This window comes from Oncorhynchus tshawytscha, linkage group LG01 (assembly GCF_018296145.1).
Source record: "Oncorhynchus tshawytscha isolate Ot180627B linkage group LG01, Otsh_v2.0, whole genome shotgun sequence".
NCBI lineage: Eukaryota > Metazoa > Chordata > Actinopteri > Salmoniformes > Salmonidae > Oncorhynchus > Oncorhynchus tshawytscha.
In genome coordinates, this window is record NC_056429.1 from 43958008 (window position 1) to 43977709 (window position 19702).

General features: G+C 41.2%; 1 protein-coding gene across 8 annotated transcripts in view; it reads left to right on the plus strand.

Moving 5' to 3' along the window:
• Positions 1-207: 207 nt before the first annotated feature.
• The window catches only part of LOC112251009 (DENN/MADD domain containing 1B), a 174065-nt gene continuing 154570 nt past the window's right edge, over positions 208-19702 (plus strand). For 5 of the 8 annotated variants that reach the window (XM_024421615.2, XM_024421624.2, XM_024421632.2 and 2 more), the window contains exons 1-2: positions 208-652; positions 1301-1365. In XM_024421615.2, the coding sequence (XP_024277383.1) occupies positions 636-652; positions 1301-1365 (82 nt within the window). In that variant the 5' untranslated portion in view covers positions 208-635. Of the gene's footprint in view, positions 653-1300; positions 1370-19702 lie in introns of those variants that run through there. The other 3 variants (XM_024421651.2, XM_024421642.2, XM_042321734.1) reach the window with 3 other exon arrangements.

A 19702-nucleotide genomic window follows, 5' to 3' on the forward strand; every position in this document is an offset into this window, starting at 1 on the left:
TTCGACTTGTGTAATAACAACAAAACATAAAACTCAATTACTAAACATTTACTATGAAACAACATAATAGGGAGATCAGATTTAATCAAGGAGGGAGACATGATGAAACCACTCATGTTCTGAGGATTTGGGGGAGACACTACAAAGGGTTTATCAAACGAGGTGACGTCACTACATTTTTGACAGCCACTTCCTGGTGTTATTTGTTGTGGCAATACCGTGGATTTTGCCTAGACTAGACACAGTTCATGTCAGAATTGACAAGAATGTACTTTTTGTAGGTTAGGAGAATTCACACACCAGGTTACGATAATCAATGTCACAGGTTAGGATAATCAGGTCAAGGTTAGGAAAAGGGTAGGCTAAAATAAATCAACTTTTGACGTATATTTGACATAAACTGCATCCCATCTAGCGATGAGCAATACTGTGGCACTGAAACGGTCAGCTGCACAGATCAGGAACAAGGAAGACACATCGCTACTAGATACCATACATCTTTGAAGCGTGCCTGTACTATCGGCAGGGAACAGATAGAAAGGTTGAACAAGTTACGGATCTCACGCTGCTTCAGAACGCAAGCTTGGTCTCGAACAGTAAAGCTGGTGGCGCGATCTGTCGCGATGTTGTAAACCATGGACAGCAGAATAAAGTAAGAGGCGAGTTTATTTACTTATATAGATTATACATAACACTGTTTTACGGATCGTTATTAAAAGTGTGTGAATTGTAGAACAACGTATGGCGTAATTTGAGATATATATATAGTTAATAATGGAATGATTTAGCTGGCTGTCTGGCATGCGCTAGCATTTGGGTCAGTCTAATGCTGTCTCGCGCTAGCTGACCAATTAGCAAGCCTGCTAACGGCTAGCCATACATCTTCATCACGTTGCTAAATTAAGTAGCCTGTTAGCCTAGGACAAAGCTCACCGATATTCTAGTATTTAACGGTCCTAAAGTAAACAATATCATCTGGTATCAATACAGACTTTTAGGTACAAGGCATTTCACCACAAATATCAGCTACCGCTAGCTATCATCATGTTATTTCTCGGCCATCAAATTAATCACGCGAGAATCCAATTGCTTTGATGTCTGGCCAGCTCACAGAGCGAACTCGACAGATGATTCCTTTATATGAACTGCTTCATAACGATTTATTGCTACGATTTATAGTTAGCTATGTTGAATATATTGTTGATGTAGCTAGTTAGCAATTGTTGCATACCATAAATTCTGTTTGTACATATACGTTTATTTTGCCCCTAGAGAAAGTCATAATCTCGTTTTTTTACAGCGAGATTCCGGAAAGGACGTTTGATTTGGTACTACAGATTGCATGCCCAACATCTGAAAATGAAGGTTGGTAAGATAACGTGAGCATGTTTGTGTTACAACACAAATCCTTATTGATTTGCCCTGGATGGAGAGGGAGAAATGGACAGATCTGAATATCATGTTTTTTTCCCCTCTGCCTAGTTAGTATCATACATACACTGCCAGACAATACTACCAAGACACTTTAGAAACTGAAACGTTTGCCTTTATTAAAGCTGTGAATAGCATGCACATTTAGGTTAAATACTAGGAAACTCTTAGATTGCAGATAACAGACATTAGTGAGAGTCACATTCTCACCAGACATGGCATAAGTCAGAGTCCACGTTGGTACAGCAAGCCCTAGGCTACAGTGGAGGTGGTGAGTAGGTAAGTCTGTGGTGTTATTAGGCATCGCCCAAGACTACCAGACTGTTTCACCACTATAACAGGCTTACAACAGTTAACAGACTGACATCTGTTGAAGATCTAAGGATAGGTTAAAGGTTGGAATGTTGACTAAGAAACTCACACTTAGTTGGGAGCATAGATTCCAGTGTTTGGAGTCTTATTTCACCTTCTCTAACAGGGAGTAGTTGTTTTATGAAAGTTTTTGCATAATGATCCAGATCTACCCCTTTTCATTTTCTTGTGACTCACCAAATAGATCATTCTAAAAATTTTTTAACCACAACAACCCAGGTTCCAGCAGCGACTCCCAACAGAGACTGTTTTGGGTCCAGTCCAGGCCATGAGCAGCCAGCATCAGCTGTTCTTTATACTTGTGATTGTCAAACATTCCACCAGTCGAACAGAAAACACAAAGTGCTTAGAATAACCAGGGAATGATTCTGGCCAATAAAGAACGGTTCTAACTTTTCTGAGTAGCCCATGGGAAACAAAACAACCTATATTTCACATTGATATCCAATGTCCACCCTTAAGTCGAATATCAGGTAAAAACAGTTGTTGTACATATTATACCAGCTCTCTCGTTTTCCCTCTCAGTCCTGACATTAAAGAGGTGTTCTATGGATGGTTCAGTGGTGCAGCTGCTGAGCTGACCAGAATAAAGGGAAACTTATCCTTGGACCTAACGAAGATATTAGATTTAAAACCAAACTCATAAACCTTGGGCCTGTACAGAAATAACTGGCTTCTCTCTCAATGATCCAGGGTCAGACTCGTATCCGGAGCCAGACTCTCAGGAGCTCACATCTACATTACACTCCCCTCAGCTCCCATGGAACAACCAAAAGCTTATACCTCATTGGATAAGTGTGCTGCTACAGCCGAATACTACCTCCTCATTGGACAGGAGAGTTGTAGGGTACAGGAAGTGGGTTATGATGTGGATGAATGGCCAGGCATTAGGAGAGGTTGTTACGCTCACAGGAGATCCAGAGAGATATATTTGTTGCAAGTGGAATCTTGTGATTTTGACAGGTTGTTGTTTTAGAAAAATGGGTTTCGGATATCAAAACAGGGAATCGACCAAACTTCCAATTTTTATTGATTTCCCCTTTCCTTTAAAATTGGCCTGGGCTCTAGTCTATGGGGATGTGTGGAATGTTACGTTTCTTTTACGCTGCTGCTTATGAATGAAATAGATTGTCTTGTTTTTAAGATATTATTAAATTCAGATTGATGGATTGTGTGGGAGCATGAAATGTGTACTTACTATAGGCCTGTATTGAGGTATTAGGTTGCTATGGTGATGCTGAGCTCTACTGTGTGCTTTAGATTCGGTTCCTCATGACATGTTTGTCTTGTTGTCTTTGTGTGTGTGTGTGTTTTGTGTGTGGTATCAGATAGTGTTCTTTCTGAGTCATAATGGACAGGCTTTGGCCTAGCTGTTTGAAACTTCCTCTATTACTCTAATTTTTATCATAAACAGCCATGTTCTCACAGCTAATAGCCTAAATGCAGAAGTTGTTCTCCTCATATTTCAGCCTCTTCATGTTACTATTTTTCATAATGGAAGAAGTTTCACTTCCAACTAGTTAACAATATCACAGAAGGTTTTAGTGGTGATGTAAACAAATAAATAAAAAAAAGGCCCATTTCAATTTGTCTGGCTTGCCATTCCAAATAAAATTTCTAGCCCCTTGATATAATTGTTCAATCTGATTTTAAGAGCTATCATTTTGATGGCCATAATAAATAGATATGCCGATAGTGGACAACCTTGATTTACTCCTCTTGACAGTATGATACCTTCTGAGAAGTAGCCATTATTTACTATTTTACACCTAGGGTTAGTTACTATACATAACCTTAACCCATTGTATATGAGATTCTCCAAAATGTAAATATTCTAAGCATTTATGTATAAATTCCCATCATACTTTATCTAAAGCCTTTTCAAAGTTAGCAATGAATACCATGCCTAGTTTCCCAGATTGTTCATACACTGAAGTGCAAGGGGCCTCCAATTTTAAAAATTAAGTGCGGAAATGTTGCAGGACATGCAGGTGCAGAGGTTGTGTTTGTACAACAGATGATAGTGTTCCAGAGAGCTTTTGGCAATATTTTCAAAAGAATACCTATTTATATACTTTTCAAAAGGCTTTATAACTGTTCAATGAAAAGAAAATGCATTGGAGCAGGCAAACCTGTCTATTCAATAAAGATTTAGTTTGGGGCCTTGTCAGCCTCAGCTCACAATTGCCAAGATCGAACTGTCAAAGAAAGCTGAAACGGGTATATTCTTGTAGCCCTTCCCTGGGATATACCACTGTCAAAACGACATTTAAATAACCAGACTGGTATTCACTTTGTAATTACATTGTATAATAATAGTCTAAAGCAGATAATCATAACCCATCCATAAAGGAACTTTAATTCACAATTAGCGTGCACTTGTCATTTTAAAAGGTAGGCTTATCATCCGTTTGACACCGATGAGGAGCTCCAGCAAACAAGCACATTTATTTGAAATAAATCTCCAACCTCGTACTTCAAATGTGCACTTTATTAAACATCTCAGAGGAGAGGAAATGGTCAATTAAATGCAATAAAGTATGTATAATGTATATAATGTGTCGTGGGCCTCCCGAGTGGCGCAGTGGTCTAAGGCACAATGTACGCTGACACGGTCGCCAGGTGTATGGTGTGTCCTCCGACACATTGGGTTAAGTGGGCATTGTGTCAAGAAGCAGTGCTGCTTGGTTGGGTTGTGTTTCGGAGGACGCGCGGCTCTCGACCTTCGGCTCTCGACCTTCGCCTCTCCCGAGTCCATACCGGAGTTGCGGCGATGAGACAAGACTGTAACTACCAATTAGATACTATGAAATTAGGGAGAAAAATGGTGTAAAAAGTAAGAAAACAAAAAAACAACGATGTTTCGTACCTAAATTTAACAGACATTTCTCCAATGTTGCAAGTAAACAGGAATTAAATGTTGTAACACTAGCGATTATTATATGGAGTGTAGATTTAACAGAAATTAAGTTTAATTTGGGGAAACATGAACAAACATTCATAATGCAGAAATAAAGCGGTCTGAAATGGCAGGAATCCCAGATACCCAGAACTAAAATCTTGTGTAATTGCTCAGATGCTTTATTACTTTCTAGGGTAGACATGTCAGAAAAGATACTAGAAAACAGAAGCTGAACGAGGAGGGCCACCCCTCTCTTTGAAAGTCTATGTGTCAAATGTCCCCCCCCAATTTGAAAGATGCTAAAACCTGCAAACTCGTGATTTGTCCAAATAAAAAATTTATTTTAAAAATAATAAAATAACCAAGTTAGTCGTTGCATCCCACAGTCTGTTGACAGCTGCTATTATACCAGTTATGTTACGTGCATCTGTCTACAAGAGATTACACCTAGTGTACCTCCATTTGTCAATCTGATGTCATTAAATGTGGGCTACATTTAATTTAATAAGGGCTTCATTCATTATTTGAATTCTGTTTATCAGAAGTCCAAATTAATAAAGTCCTTTATAAAATCGAATGTAGCTTACGTTTAATGGCATCGGATTCACAAATGGGGCTTAGTAGTGCGTCTTCGCCACATGCCTGTAGAATAACCCTGTTAGAATGACCGTAGGAAGGCTATAGGTAGGCCTAGGTCTGTATGTATTTTTTTCTCCTTTTGCTGATGGGACAGTATGGTAACCTTGGTCAGCAGAGTAGACCCCTTAGTCTGCTGTGTGCTGTGTGCTGCCTAGTGCCGCTGCCTATTATTAGCCTACATGGCTGTTACAATGAGCAGTTCCCTGTTCCCTGGTAGCTGAGAGAGGAGAGGAGAACAGTTGTTATGTAGTAATCATTTGAAGTCAGATCCAGTACATGGCCAAAAGTGGACACCTGCTCGTCGAATATCTCATTCCAAAATCATAGGCATTAATATGGAGTTGGTCCCCCCCCATTGCTGCTATAACAGCCGCCACTCTTCTGGGAAGGCCTTACACTTGATGTTGGAACATTGCTACGGGAACTTGCTTCCATTCAGCCACGAGCATTACTGAGTTCGGGCACTGATGTTGGGTGATTAGGCCTGTCTCGCAGTCGGCATTCCAATTCATCCCAAAGATGTTCGCTGGGGTTGAGGTGAGGGCTCTGTGCAGGCCAGTCAAGTTCTTCCACACCGATCTCGACAAATCATTTCTGTATGGACCTCGCTTTGTGCACGGAGGCATTGTCATGCTGAAACAGGAAAGGGCCTTCCCTAAAATGTTGCAACAAAGTTGGAAGCACAGAATTGCCTAGAATGTCAATGTAGGCTGTAGCGTTAAGATTTCCCTTCACTGGAACTAAGGGGCCTAGGCCGGACCATGAAAAACAGCCCCAGAACATTATTCCTTCTCCACCTAACTTTACAGTTGGCGCTATGCATTCGGGCAGGTTGCGTTCTCCTGGCATCTGCCAAACCCAGATTAGTCCGCTGGACTGCCAGATGGGGAAGCGTGATTCATCACCCAAGAGAACAAGTTTCCCCTGCTCCAGAGTCCAGTGGCGTCGAGGTTTACACCATATTTAGGGAGTTGCTTTAGGACTTGGTCAGGTGGATTAAGCATGTACCAATTTAGGTCACCTAGCAGGACAAGTATAAGGTGCCAGGAGAAAGCTTAGGGCAGGTAGGGTACCTGCTGGTGCTGATGGTGGACGATAACACCCAGCAACAGTCAAGAAAAAGCTATTTCAAAGTTTAATGCTTAAAAACAGCAAATCAAATTGTTTGGGTACATTTTTGGTGGAGACAACTGAGCACTGAATGTGTTCCTTGGTAAAGATTGCAACTCCATCACCTTTGGAAGATCTGTCTTTCTGAAAAAGGTTATAACCAGAAAGGTTAACATCAGTGTTTAAAAGACTCTTTCTTAACCACGTCTCAGTCATGACCAACACATCTGGATTTGAGCTGTGAACCCACACTTTCAATTGATCTATTTTAGGTAGTACACTTTTAACATGCAGAAAACCCATGCAGATATCAGAGTACAAGTCAGAATTAGGGATAGCAACAATAGATGGGCCAGGGTGTACATGCACATTTCCAGACATCATCAGCAGTAATACAATCAGGACACGGCAGAGGACAGGGAGAGCTCTGTGTTGTTGATTTATGACATTTGAATGTGCATTAGATGGAAACACAATCTATTTGTACAGCAATTACATCAGGTAAAATGAATACAAAGCTGGCAGAGATGGTTAGAATTAGATGGGAGTCCAAGAGTCCGTGTAACCAATAGAGAGTCAGATTACCGAATGTGGGAACACTGTCTGTCCCACGCTTGGGTAAACAAGCAAGTTCACAGTCAAGAAAGCACGCAGGAGTCATGAGGCAAAAAGCATAAAGCACAATAAAAAATATAACGACTTGGGGCTAATCATTTTAAGTTCAGAGTCACTCGCCCCAACAGTGCATGTGTTCTGGAGGCAAGTGAAAGCTTAGAGAGAGGGCGGAGTGTGGTGGGGGTACCTGTACCAGACAGTGGGAAACAGAAAAAGGGAGTTATTTACATAAGTATTCTGTCAGACTCGAAATTGAGCTCAGGTGCTTCCTGTTTCCATTCATCCTTGATGATTCTACAAGTTGATTGGAGTCCACCAGTGGTAAATTCAGTTGTTTGGACATGATTTGGAAAGGCACACAGCCGTCTATATAAGGTCCCACAGTTGACAGTGCGTGTCAGAGCAAAAAACAAGCCATGAGGTCGAAGGAATTGTCTTTAGAGCTTTGATACAGGATTGTGTCGGGGCACAAATCTGGGGAATGGTATCAACAAATTTCTGCAGCATTGAAGGTCCCCAAGATCACAGTGGCCTCCATCATTCTTAAATGGAAGAAGTTTGGAAGCACCAAGACTCTTCCTAGAGCTGGCCGCCCGGCCAAACGGAGAAATCAGGGGAGAAGGTCATTGGTCGGGGAGATGACCAATAACCCAATGGTCACTCTGATAGAGGTCTAGAGTTCCTCTGTGGGAACTCCAGAATGACAACCATCTTTGCACCACTCCACCAATCAGGCCTTTATGGTAGTGTGGCCAAATGGAATCCACTACTCAGTAAAAGGCACATGACAGCCAGCTTGTATTTTCCAAAAGCCACCTAAAGAACTCTGACCATGAGAAACAAGATACTCTGGTCTAATGAAACCAAGATTGAACTCATTGGCCTGAATGCCAAGCGTTACATCTGGAAGAAAACTGGTACCATCCCTACGGTGAAGCATTGTGGTGGCAGAATCATGTTGTGGGGATGTTTTTCAGCGGTAGGGACTGGGAGACTGGTCAGGATCACGGGAAAGATGAATAGAGCGAGATCCTTGATAAAAACCTGCTCCAGAGAGCTCAGGACCTCAGACTGGGAGCAAATGTTACCCTTCCAACAGGACAACAACCCTAAGCACACAGCCAAGGCAACGCAGGAGTGGCTTTGGGACAAATCTCTGAATGTCCTTGAGTGGCCCAGCCAGAGCCCGGACTTGAACCTGATCTAACATCTCTGGAGAGACCTGAAAATAGCTGTGCAGCAAAGCTACCCATTCAACCTGAGAGCTTGAGAGGATCCGCAGAGAAGAATGGGAGAAACTCCCCAAATACAGGTGTACCAAGCTTGTAGCGTCATACCCAAGAAGATTTGAGGCTGCACTCGCTGCCAAAGGTGAATACTTAATAATATGTAATATTTCAGTTTTTTTTATTTTTAATTCATTTGTTAAAATGTCTAAACCTGTTTTTGCTTTGTCATTACGTGGTATTGTGTGTAGATTGATGAGGGGAAAAATATTTAATACATTTTAGAATAAGGCTGTAACAAAATGTACTGTGTTGATGACTGTTGTCAATGTCTGTAGTGTCTGTGGTGCAAATGTAATTGTGACGGGCCATGCAGACCTTCACAATGGTCTCTACTTTCTCTGGGGCAACCTCAAGGACTCGTCCCAGGATCCTCCCATCTTGCAGCAAGGATTCCAAAGCAGTTCTCTGAAATTCTTCTGGCTCTTGAGTGCGGTAGTTGTAGATCTTCTTGGCGTCATCAAGGCCAGAAGAACCTTTTGAATAAAATAAGAGTTTCAATTAGTATTGAACATGGACTCCTCCTATAGGGAGGAGGTCAGAGACCTGGCCGGGTGGTGCCAGAATATCAACCTATCCCTCAACGTAACCAAGACTAAGTAGATGATTGTGGACTACAGGAAAAGGAACAGTGAGCACGTCCCCTTTCTCATTGGGGCTGTAGTGGAGCAGGATGAGATAATTCAAATCCTCGGTGTCCACATCAACAACAAACTAGATTGGTCCAAACACACCAAGACAGTCGTGAAGAGGGCACGACAAAGCCTATTCCCCCTCAGGAAACTAAAAAGATTTGGCATGGGTCCTACGGCCCAGTACATCACTGGGGCAAAGCTGCCTGCCGTCCAGGACCTCTACACCAGGCGGTGTCAGAGGAAGGCCCTAAAAATTGTCAAAGACCCCAGCCACCCCAGTCATAGACTGTTCTCTCTACTACCGCATGGCAAGCGGTACCGGAGTGCCAAGTCTAGGACAAAAAGGCTTCTCCACAGTTTTTACCACCAAGCCACAAGACTCCTGAACAGGTAACCAAATGGTTACGTGGACTATTTGCATTGTGTGCCTCCCCCCCAACCCCTCTTTTACGCTGCTGCTACTCTCTGTTTATCTTATATGCATAGTCAGTTTAACTATACATTCATGTACATACTACCTAAATGGCCCGACCAACCAGTGCTCTCGCACATTGGCTAACCGGGATATCTGCATTGTGTCCCACCACCTGCCAACCCCTCTTTTTAAGCTTCTGCTACTCTCTGTTCATCATATATGCATAGTCACTTTAACGATACCTACATGTACATACTACCTCAATAAGCCTGACTAACAGGTGTCTGTATATAGCCTTGCTACTCTTTTTTCAAAGGTCTTTTTACTGTTGTTTTATGTCTTTACTTACCTACACACACACACACACACACACACACACACACACACACACACACATCTTTTTCCCCCCACACCATTGGTTAGATCCTTTAAGTAAGCATTTCACTGTAAGGTCTACCTACACCTGTTGTATTTGGCGCACGTGACAAATAAACTTTGATTTGATTTGAACTGTGAACGGTATTTCCTCCGACACATTGGTGTGGCTGGCTTCCGGGTTAAGCTGGCAGGTGTTAAGGAGCGCGGCTAGGCGGGTCATGTTTCGGAGGACGCATGATTCCATCTTCGCCTCTCCCGAGCCAGTTGGGGAGTTGCAGCGATGAGATAAGATCGAGGGGGGAGGAGAGACAACGATAGGCATCTTTCTATGTACAAAAGGTTGCATGTTCGAATCCAGCGATAAAGTTGTTTTTAAGGTTTTTGTTTTAAGCCTATCTTTATCTTTATCTTATCTTTATCTTATCAAACTTTAAACCCTTACCGTAACCATTTGGAGTTAATGCCTAAACTTAACCCTAGCCTTAAAAATGTGGAGTTAATGCTTTTTCTTAAACTCTTCGAAATAGGTATTTTGGAACAACTTCGAAATTTTACGTTTGATAAACATGGATGAATTCTGACGTGAGACTGTGAGAGCTTGTTGGCCTGAGGATGCCCGCAGCATCATCAAGGACCCCACACACCCCAGCCACAAGCGGTATCAGAGCATGAGGTCTGATACCAACATGCGCAGTGACAGTTTCTATCTACAAGCCATCAGACTGCTGTACACTTGAGCTGGACTGACCACCTGCGCTGACTCTCCGCACCTTAGCACACAAATACTTACACACCCACACAGATACTCACTCACTCATGCTACACACACACACACATCACAACTGCTGCTACCAGACTCTTAAATAATGCACAATTTAAACACTTGTCCTCCAATCCCCTCTTCCCCAAAACATGTGTAAATATTGGACTATCAATTGAGTTTTCCTGCATTATACTTATGCTAAAATGTTTATTCTACTGAGCCATGTTCATATTCTTTTATTTTATTATTCCTTACTGTTATTGCATTGTCGAGAAGGAACCTGCAAGTAAGTATTTAGTTGGATAATGTTTATCCTGTACATACGACTTATAAAACTTTAAACAGCCTATATGTTTCACACCCTCCTACCGCTCTGTCTGTCCTCTGTTGTATGTGTCAACACAGCCGTTAACACCTTCCATTTATAGTAGTGGCATTAGGCCAGTGGGAGATGGGCAACTTCAGGACACAGAGTGGGTTTGGTCTGATGTACGTTTCACATTGATTGAGCTGAGATTTTGGCCAGAAGAGAGAATATGTGCATATGGTCTTGTGCGTTTTTGCGTACAGTATGTGTCACTTGTGTGTGGGAATTGCTGACTAAACTATAATTAACTATCATTAAACACACAGTGCATGTTGCTCTTAACATTAACCATGTTTAAGAACTGCTCTGTATGGGTATTCTATATAGCATACATGTGCGTACATATACCACTCCCAGTCCCATGCACACACTAGTAATAATAATAATAGTTTAGGTCTAAATGCAATCTAACTTCACTGAATGAGGCCAGCTCATCCACCTCCCAGTAGTAGAGCACATCACACAGGGTTTCATAAGAGGCCTGAGATCAGCACTCTGCAGTACAGGGTTATTCTGACTGACTGCATTGGTCACTGGGCTGGATGACCACTCACCCATAGGAGATATTGTTGCACATTACTTTGGGCTGGACTCTGACTAAAAGCCTTGAATTTAAGTCAGCTTCTAACTTTGGTACTTGGATGCAGTACTTTCTTCAATGCACATTTGGGGGTTATGTAATGTTATATCATTTAGGGGAGCCTTGCCACAGTGTTGAGTGGTTTCATTTTTACAATGCATAAAAAATGAATACGAAATCCTCTGGAAATGATTTGTCTCATAGAGATTGTATTGAACAATGAGCATGACACTGAACAATGTCTGACCAGGAGTCAGGTGACATCTTGTTGATTTGTTCATGGGCTAGCCTAGAGTCATTAGGCTAGGCTATATTTACTAACATTCAGTACCCCAATCTTAAGAATTATTGAAACTGTGGAGGTAGAAATGTGGTTTGTGACCCCGTAGAGTTATCATCAGGGTTCAATATTCAGGTAAATTAAAAGGTGAGCAACTTCACTCTGCAACAGAATTAGAATTAGCCTACAATTCATATGCTCATTATGGGCAGAAGAATTGAATGCTCAGAGGAAGCAACAGGGTCTAACTGTAACGTTGGCCAACCTAGTCAAACTCTCTATGACTGTGAGTCCTTTGCTTTCTCCAGCAGGCCTATAGAGAGCAGCCCTCTCTGCCTTGCTCAGTTCTATTGGCTCAGAGTAGTGGATGCCTAGGCAGGCAGGCAGTGAGCTGAGCTAGATCATGTCGGCTCCCTGAGAGTGACTGGCATGCTAGCTAGTGCGGGCCCCTTTCGGCACTCCGCTACATAGAGCCATATTGATGTGTTTCCAGGGCCCTGCCAAAGCTAGCAGATGATGCTAGCGGTGCGGTGCCAAACAAAGGCAGTAGGTGGGAACAGATGCTACCTGTCCTAGCCGCTCGCTCCAGCCAGATTGCTCCCGGTAACAAAGCTATAAAGTTAATAGATCACCATATCCATTTTACAACTGCACTCATGCAGCAATTAGCTGAACGATTTGCTGTTGTAAAAAAAAACAAAAAAACACAACACCAGTCAGTGGCTTTATCAGTCTTTGATTTTTGTTTATCAGTATTTGATTTATGGACCGTTGGTTTCTGTGTGTGGCGATGGAACTTGAATGGTGGTCGTGTTCCATCGAGTAATGTGTCTTGTTTCAATGAATTGTGGACAAATTCATGGCCTGTCTCAAGGGCCTCAGATGGCTCTTTTACTGGTAATACTGTAGGAGTTCACATTGAACTGAGTTACTTGAGATGATTTGTTTGATGGCTGTATTGATATTGATGCATTCTCTCTATCCTGATAAGAGTTGCATCTCCATAGACTTGAGTTGAGGAACCAGACAGCCATAATAACAGAATGGCCTTTGATTCAGATGCCCTCCTAACTTCACTTGCTCCAAGCATGCACCAATTATGAATCAGAACTATTGTTCTTGTTCCAGAGAACACTCTCTCACTGCAACCCAAGGTCTCAGAATGTCACCTCCTGCCAGCTAGTTAGCCGGCTGCGTTGCTCTCTGCCTCCCTGCTACTGTATCACATCCTCAAGCATTATTCTCTCCACATATTCTCTCCATATGTATTTTCTCTTTTCATCCCTCCCCCCTCACTTCCTGCGTCTTCACACTGCAAACACCCGCATAGTAGAACTTTTAGAAAAGGTTGAATGCTGACATTCTGCAAAAATGTCACTTTTGCACGTTGACCTCCCTCGCCCTGGTTCTGCGTTTTGATTGGTTGTTGGCCTTGTGGTGCGGTCGCGGTGGGCTCACACCCAGGCGGAAGGCCATTGGAGGAGCTGCAGATGCCACGGTAATGAGGAGGGTGTTGATTGGTCATAAGAGAGGCCATACTCCACACACAGGCACCAACACTTCTGTTAGTTAAATTGGCTTCCATGTAGATGGAAAAATATGTGGCTTCTTTTTTTATTTTCTTAAGTTGAAATGAGGAAGTCTCATCATAACTGCTCAGAGTTTGACACTCAGTTATGAAGTTATCTGCATCTCATTCTGCCTTGCTCTTTTGTTTGTTTGGCTAATTTGTAGCTCCCTCTCATCTGTCACTCAGACATTGAGACTCAGTAGTCTTGCTCTAGAGTCCTGCTGGTCTCTGGGCCCTGCTCTGTTCGACTGTAGAGAGAGAGACAGCAGGGTGGACGTTACTGGGCAGCGAAGGATTGGCCTCTGGCTGCTTGGCAACCCTGTAGCTGTCTGTCTTGCCAATGTTGGAGCTGTCTGACAACTGAAGAGAAACTACAACTCTGGTTCTCCGCTATAGTCTCTCGCTCTCAATTCATTTTCAATTTAAGGGCTTTATTGGCATGGGAAACATGCTTACATTGCCAAAGCAAGTGAAATAGATAATAAACAGAAGTTAAATAAGCAATAATAAATTAATAGTAACATTACACTCACACAAGTACCAAAAGAATGAAGACATTTCAAATTGCAAATAGTTAAAGTCCAAAGTGAAAATAAATCAACATAAATATAGGTTGTATTTACAATGGTGTTTGTTCTTCAGTGGTTGCACTTTTCTTGTGGCAACAGGTCACAAATCTTGCTGCTGTGATTGCACACTGTGGTATTTCACCCAATAGATATGGGAGTTTATCAAAATTGGATTTGTTTTTGAATTCTTTGTGGATTAGTGTAATCTGAGGGAATTATGTGTCTAATATGGTCATACAGGAGGTTAGGAAGTGCAGCTTAGTTTCCACCTCATTTTGTGGGCAATGTGCAAATAGTCTGTCTTCACTTGAGAGCCAGGTTTACCTTCGGCGGCCTTTCTCAATAGCAAGGCTATGCTCATTGAGTCTACGTAGTCAAAGCTTTCCTTCATTTTGGGTCAGTCACAGTGGTCAGGTATTCTGCCACTGTGTACTCTGTGTTTAAGGCCAAGTAGCATTTTTGTTTGCTCATTTTTTTTTGTTAATTCTTTCCAATGTATCAAGTAATTATCTTTTTGTTTTCTCATGATTTGGATCTAATTGTGTTGCAGTCCTGGGGCTCTGTGGGGTCTGTTTGTGAACAGAACCCCAGGACCAGCTTGCTTTGGGGGCTCTTCTCCAGGTTCATCTCTCTGTAGGTGATAGCTTTGTTAGGGAAGGGTTGGGAATCGCTTCCTTTTAGGTGGTTGTAGAATTTAACGTCTCTTTTCTGGATTTTGATAATTAGCGGGTTTCGGCCTAATTGGGGCGGCAGGTAGCCTCGTGGTTAGAGCGTTGGGCCAGTAACCGGAAGGTTGCTGGATCGAATCCCGAGCTGACAAGGTAATAATCTGTCGTTCTGCCCCTGAACAAGGCAGTAAACCTACTGTTCCCCGGTAGGCCGTCATTGTAAATAAGAATGTGTTCTTAACTTCTCTAGGGTAGGGGGCAGCATTGGGAATTTTGGATGAAAAGCGTGCCCAAATTAAACTGCTACTGCTACTGCTACTGCTACTCAGCCATAAAAGCAGGAATATGCATATTATTAGTAGATTTGGATAGAAAACACTCTGAAGTTTCTAACACGGTTTGAATGATGTCTGTGAGTATAACAGAACTCATATGGCAGGCAAAAACCTGAGAAAAAATCCAACCAGGAAGTGAATCTGAGGTTTGTGGTTTTTCAACTCTTGGCCTATCGAATACACAGCGTCTATGGGATCATATTGCTCCTAAGCCTAAGGCTTCCACTAGATGCCAACAGTCTGTAGAACCTTATTTGATGCTTCTACAGTGAAGTGGGGGCGATTGAGAGGGGGATGAGTCAGAGGTCTGCCAGAGAGCCACGAGCTCAGTCTCGAGTTATGTTAAAAACATCCTAAAGATTGATTCTATACATCGTTTGACATGTTTATACGGACTGTAATGGAACTTTTTGACTTTTCATCTGCTCCTAGTGATCGCGCGTCATGAGTTTGGATTGTGTACTGAACGCGCGAACAAAAAGGAGGTATTTGGACGTAAATTATGGACATTATCAAACAAAACAAACATTTATTGTCGAACTGGGATTCCTGGGAGTGCATTCTGATGAAGATCATCAAAGGTAAGTGAATATTTATAATGCTATTTCTGACTTTTGTTGACTGCACAACATGGCGGATATCTGTTTGGGTTGTTTTGGTCTCTGAGCACTCAGATTACTCAGATTATTGCATGGTGTGCTTTTTCTGTAAAGCTTTTTTGAAATCTGACACAGCGGTTGCATTAAGGAGAAGTTGATCTAAAATTCCATGCATAACAGTTGTATCTTTTAGCAATGTTTATTATGAGTATTTCTGTAAATTGATGTGGCTCTCTGCAAAATCACCAGATGTTTTGGAACTACTGAACGTAATGCGCGAATGTAAACTCAGATTTCTGGATATAAATATGAACTTTACCCAACAAAACATACATGTATTGTGTAACATGAAGTCCTATGAGTGTCATCTGATGAAGATCATCAAAGGTTAGTGATTCATTTAATCTCTATTTCTGCTTTTTGTGACTCCTCTCTTTGGCTGGAAAAATGGCTGTGTTTTTCTGTGACGAGGTGCCGACCTAACATAATCGTTTTGTTTGCTTTCGCCGTAAAGCCTTTTTGAAATCAGACACTGGCTGGATTTACAACAAGTGTATCTTTAAAATGGTGTAAAATACATGTATGTTTGAGGAATTGTAATTGTGGGATTTCTGTTGTTTTGAATTTGGCGCCCTGCATTTTCACTGGCTATTGACGAGGTGGGACGCTACCATCCCACGTACCCTAGAGAGGTTAACCTCTCTATAGGAACTGACTTTCCTAGTTAAATAAAGGTTCAATATTTGGTGTTATTTGGTGTTTTACGTTGTACACAGAGTCTCAATTTGGTGTTTGACCCAGTTTGTGAATTCTTGGCTGGTGAGCGGACCCTAGACCTCATAACCATGAAGGGCAATGGGTTCTATAACTTATTCAAGTATTTTTAGCCAGATCCTAATCGGTATGTTGAATTTGATGTTCCTTTTGATGGAATAGAAGGCCCTTCTTACCTTGTCTCTCAGATCGTTCACAGCTTTGTGGAAGTTACTTGTGACGATGATGTTTAGGCCGAGGTATGTATAGTTTTTTGTGTGCTCTAGGGCAATGGTGTCCAGATAGAATATGTGTTCGTAGGTCCTGGCATTTTTTGGAACACCATTATTTTTGTCTTACTGAGATTTACTGTCAGGGCCCAGATCTGACAGAATCTGTGCAGAAGATCTAGGTGCTGCTGAAGGACCTCCTTGGTTGGGGACAGAAGCACCAGATCATCAGCAAACAGAAGACATTTGACTTCAGATTCTAGTAGGGTAAGGCCGGGTGCTGCAGACTGTTCTAGTGCCCTCACCAATTCATTGATATATATGTTGAAGAGGGTGTGGCTTAATCTGCATCCCTTTCTCACCCCCCGGCTCTGTAGAAAGAAATGTGTGTTTTTTGCCCATTTTAACCACACACGTATATGTTTGCGTATATAGATTTCATAATGTTGTATGTCAATTAAGGTGTGCAGGATGAATACGCGGTCTGGCGTACGGTAACTTGGTAAAAAGCCAATTTGACATTTGCTCGGTACATTTGTTTTCGCTGAGGAAATGTACGAGTCCACTGTTAATGATAATTTAGAAGATTGTCTCAAGTTTGCTGTTGATGCATATCCCAAGGTAGTTATTGGGGTCACATTTGTCTCCACTTTTGTGGATTGGGGTTGGAGAATCTGCCAGAGATGATATTAAAGCATTTAAGTACAGTCAATTGGAATTTGTGGTCTGTATATTTTATCATTTCATTTAGGATACCATCAACCCCACAGGCCGTTTTGGGTAGGAGGGTTTGTATTTTGTCCTGTAGTTCATTCAATGTAATTTGAGAATCCAGTGGGTTCTGGTAGTCTTTAATAGTTGATTCTAAGATTTGTATTTGATCATGTATGTTTTTGCTGTTCTTTGTTAGAGCTGAAAAGATTGGATAAGTGGTTGTCATAGAATTTCAACATTATGTTAATCACAATACTCTTATATTAGAATGTAATTAGAGGTCGACCGATTAATCGGAATGGCCGATTTAATTAGGGCCGATTTTTTTTGCGTTTTCATAACAATTGGAAATCGGTATTTTTGGACACCGATTTGGCCGATATTATTATTATTATTATTTCTTATTTTTACACCTTTATTTAACTAGGCAAGTCGGTTAAGAACACATTCTTATTTTCAATGACGGCATAGGAATGGTGGGTTAACTGCCTTGTTCAGGGGCAGGACAACATATTTTTACCTTGTCAGCTCCGGTATTCAATCTTGCAACCTTACAGTTAACTAGTCCAACGCGCTAACCACCTGCCTCTCATTGCACTCCACGAGGAGCCTGCCTGTTATGCGAATGCAGTAAGACAAGGTAAGTTTTTTAGCTAGCATTAAACTTACCTTATAAAAAACAATAAATCAATCATAATCACTAGTTAACTAAACATGGTTGATGCTAGATAAACTAGTAATATCGTGTCCTGCGTTGCATATAATCGATGGGGGATGATTTAACAAAAGCGCATTTGCGAAAAAAGCACAATCGTTGCACGACTGTACCTAACCAAAAACACCAATGCTTTTCTTAAAATCAATACACAGAAGTATATATTTTTAAACCTGCATATTTAGCTAAAAGAAAACCAGGTTAGCTGGCAATATTAACCAGGTGAAATTGTGTCACTTCTCTTGCGTTCATTGCATGCAGAGTCAGGGTATATGCAACAGTTTGGGCCGCCTGGCTCATTGCAAACTAATTTGCCAGAATTTTACGTAATTATGACATAACGATGAAGGTTGTACAATGTAACAGGAATATTTAGACTTAGGGTTGCCACCCTTTAGATAAAATACCGAATGGTTCCGTATTTCACTGAAATAATAAACACTTTGTTTTCGAAATGATAGTTTCCGGATTCGACCATAGTAATGACCAAAGGCACGTATTTCTGTGTGTTATTATGTTATAATTAAGTCTGATTTGATATTTGATAGAGCAGTCTGACTGAGCGATGGTAGGCAGCAGCAGGCTCGTAAGCATTCATTCAATGGCACATATTGCAATGGCACATATTGCACTTTTACTTTCTTCTCCAACACTTTGTTTTTGCATTGTTTAAACCAAATTGAACATGTTTCATTATTTATTTGAGGCTAACTAGATTATTATTGATGTATTATATTAAGTTAAAATAAGTGTTCATTCTGTATTGTCGTAATTGTCATTATTACAAATAAATAAAAAAAATGGCTGATTAATCGGTAGCAGCTTTTTTTGGTCCTCCAATAATCGGTATCGGTATCAGCGTTGAAAAATCATAAGCGGTCGACCTCTAAATGTAATCCTATATTAGTACTCACTTGTCTGTGTGAAGAGAGAGAAGCCTCTGAGATATAACATTGACAGTAGATTTTCGATCGTTTGGTGATAAGGCAACATTCCATTCCATGATTAGTGTCTGTCAGTATTTTTTGTATTTCTGTATAAGCAATCAGTAAATTTTGATGTATGTTGCATGAGAGCAAAATGTACATTTTGTGAATATTCAGGAGGATGGACTTTGTTATAAAATGCTGTGGCTTAGTTCTGCTGGTTGGGCTCTCAACGATTCACCTACGGATGGGTTGTTGACAAGCTCCATTACTGCAGTAATTAAATAAAGTTTGATTGTTTTGATGAAATCTATACGTCGCTCCTTTTTGATTACAATAATTCCACCACAATTTGGCGATGAAAATGGGATCCTCAACGGTTCTAAACTATTGACTTGCCGCTACTTTCTAAAATAATATCTCAAGATATTCTATGATGGGCAGTGATGGACGGAACCCCAGGATGAGGTTATATCAAAGCTTATAATCCAAATTTCAATCATCTTATTATACTTAATTCTATATGTTATTATCCAAACTCCAGATTAAGACTTATTTCCACCTTCACCCAACTCTCATATATCACATTCACACAATACTATTACCAAACACAATTAATCAATATTTGTATAATCTGCAGGAATATTTTGTTCTATAAGTTGTAAGGTCAAAACATTTCCATTAACATCTTACTATAACCAATTTTTCCATAATCAGGAATTCCCTCTAAAGTTTCCATATTTGGTAAACCTGCAAGGACCGATCCCACTGAGATCCAATGGCTGGACCACACCCTAGAAAAATGGCCGAAATACCATGTCTCGACGTCATACAAACACACCGGTACGCG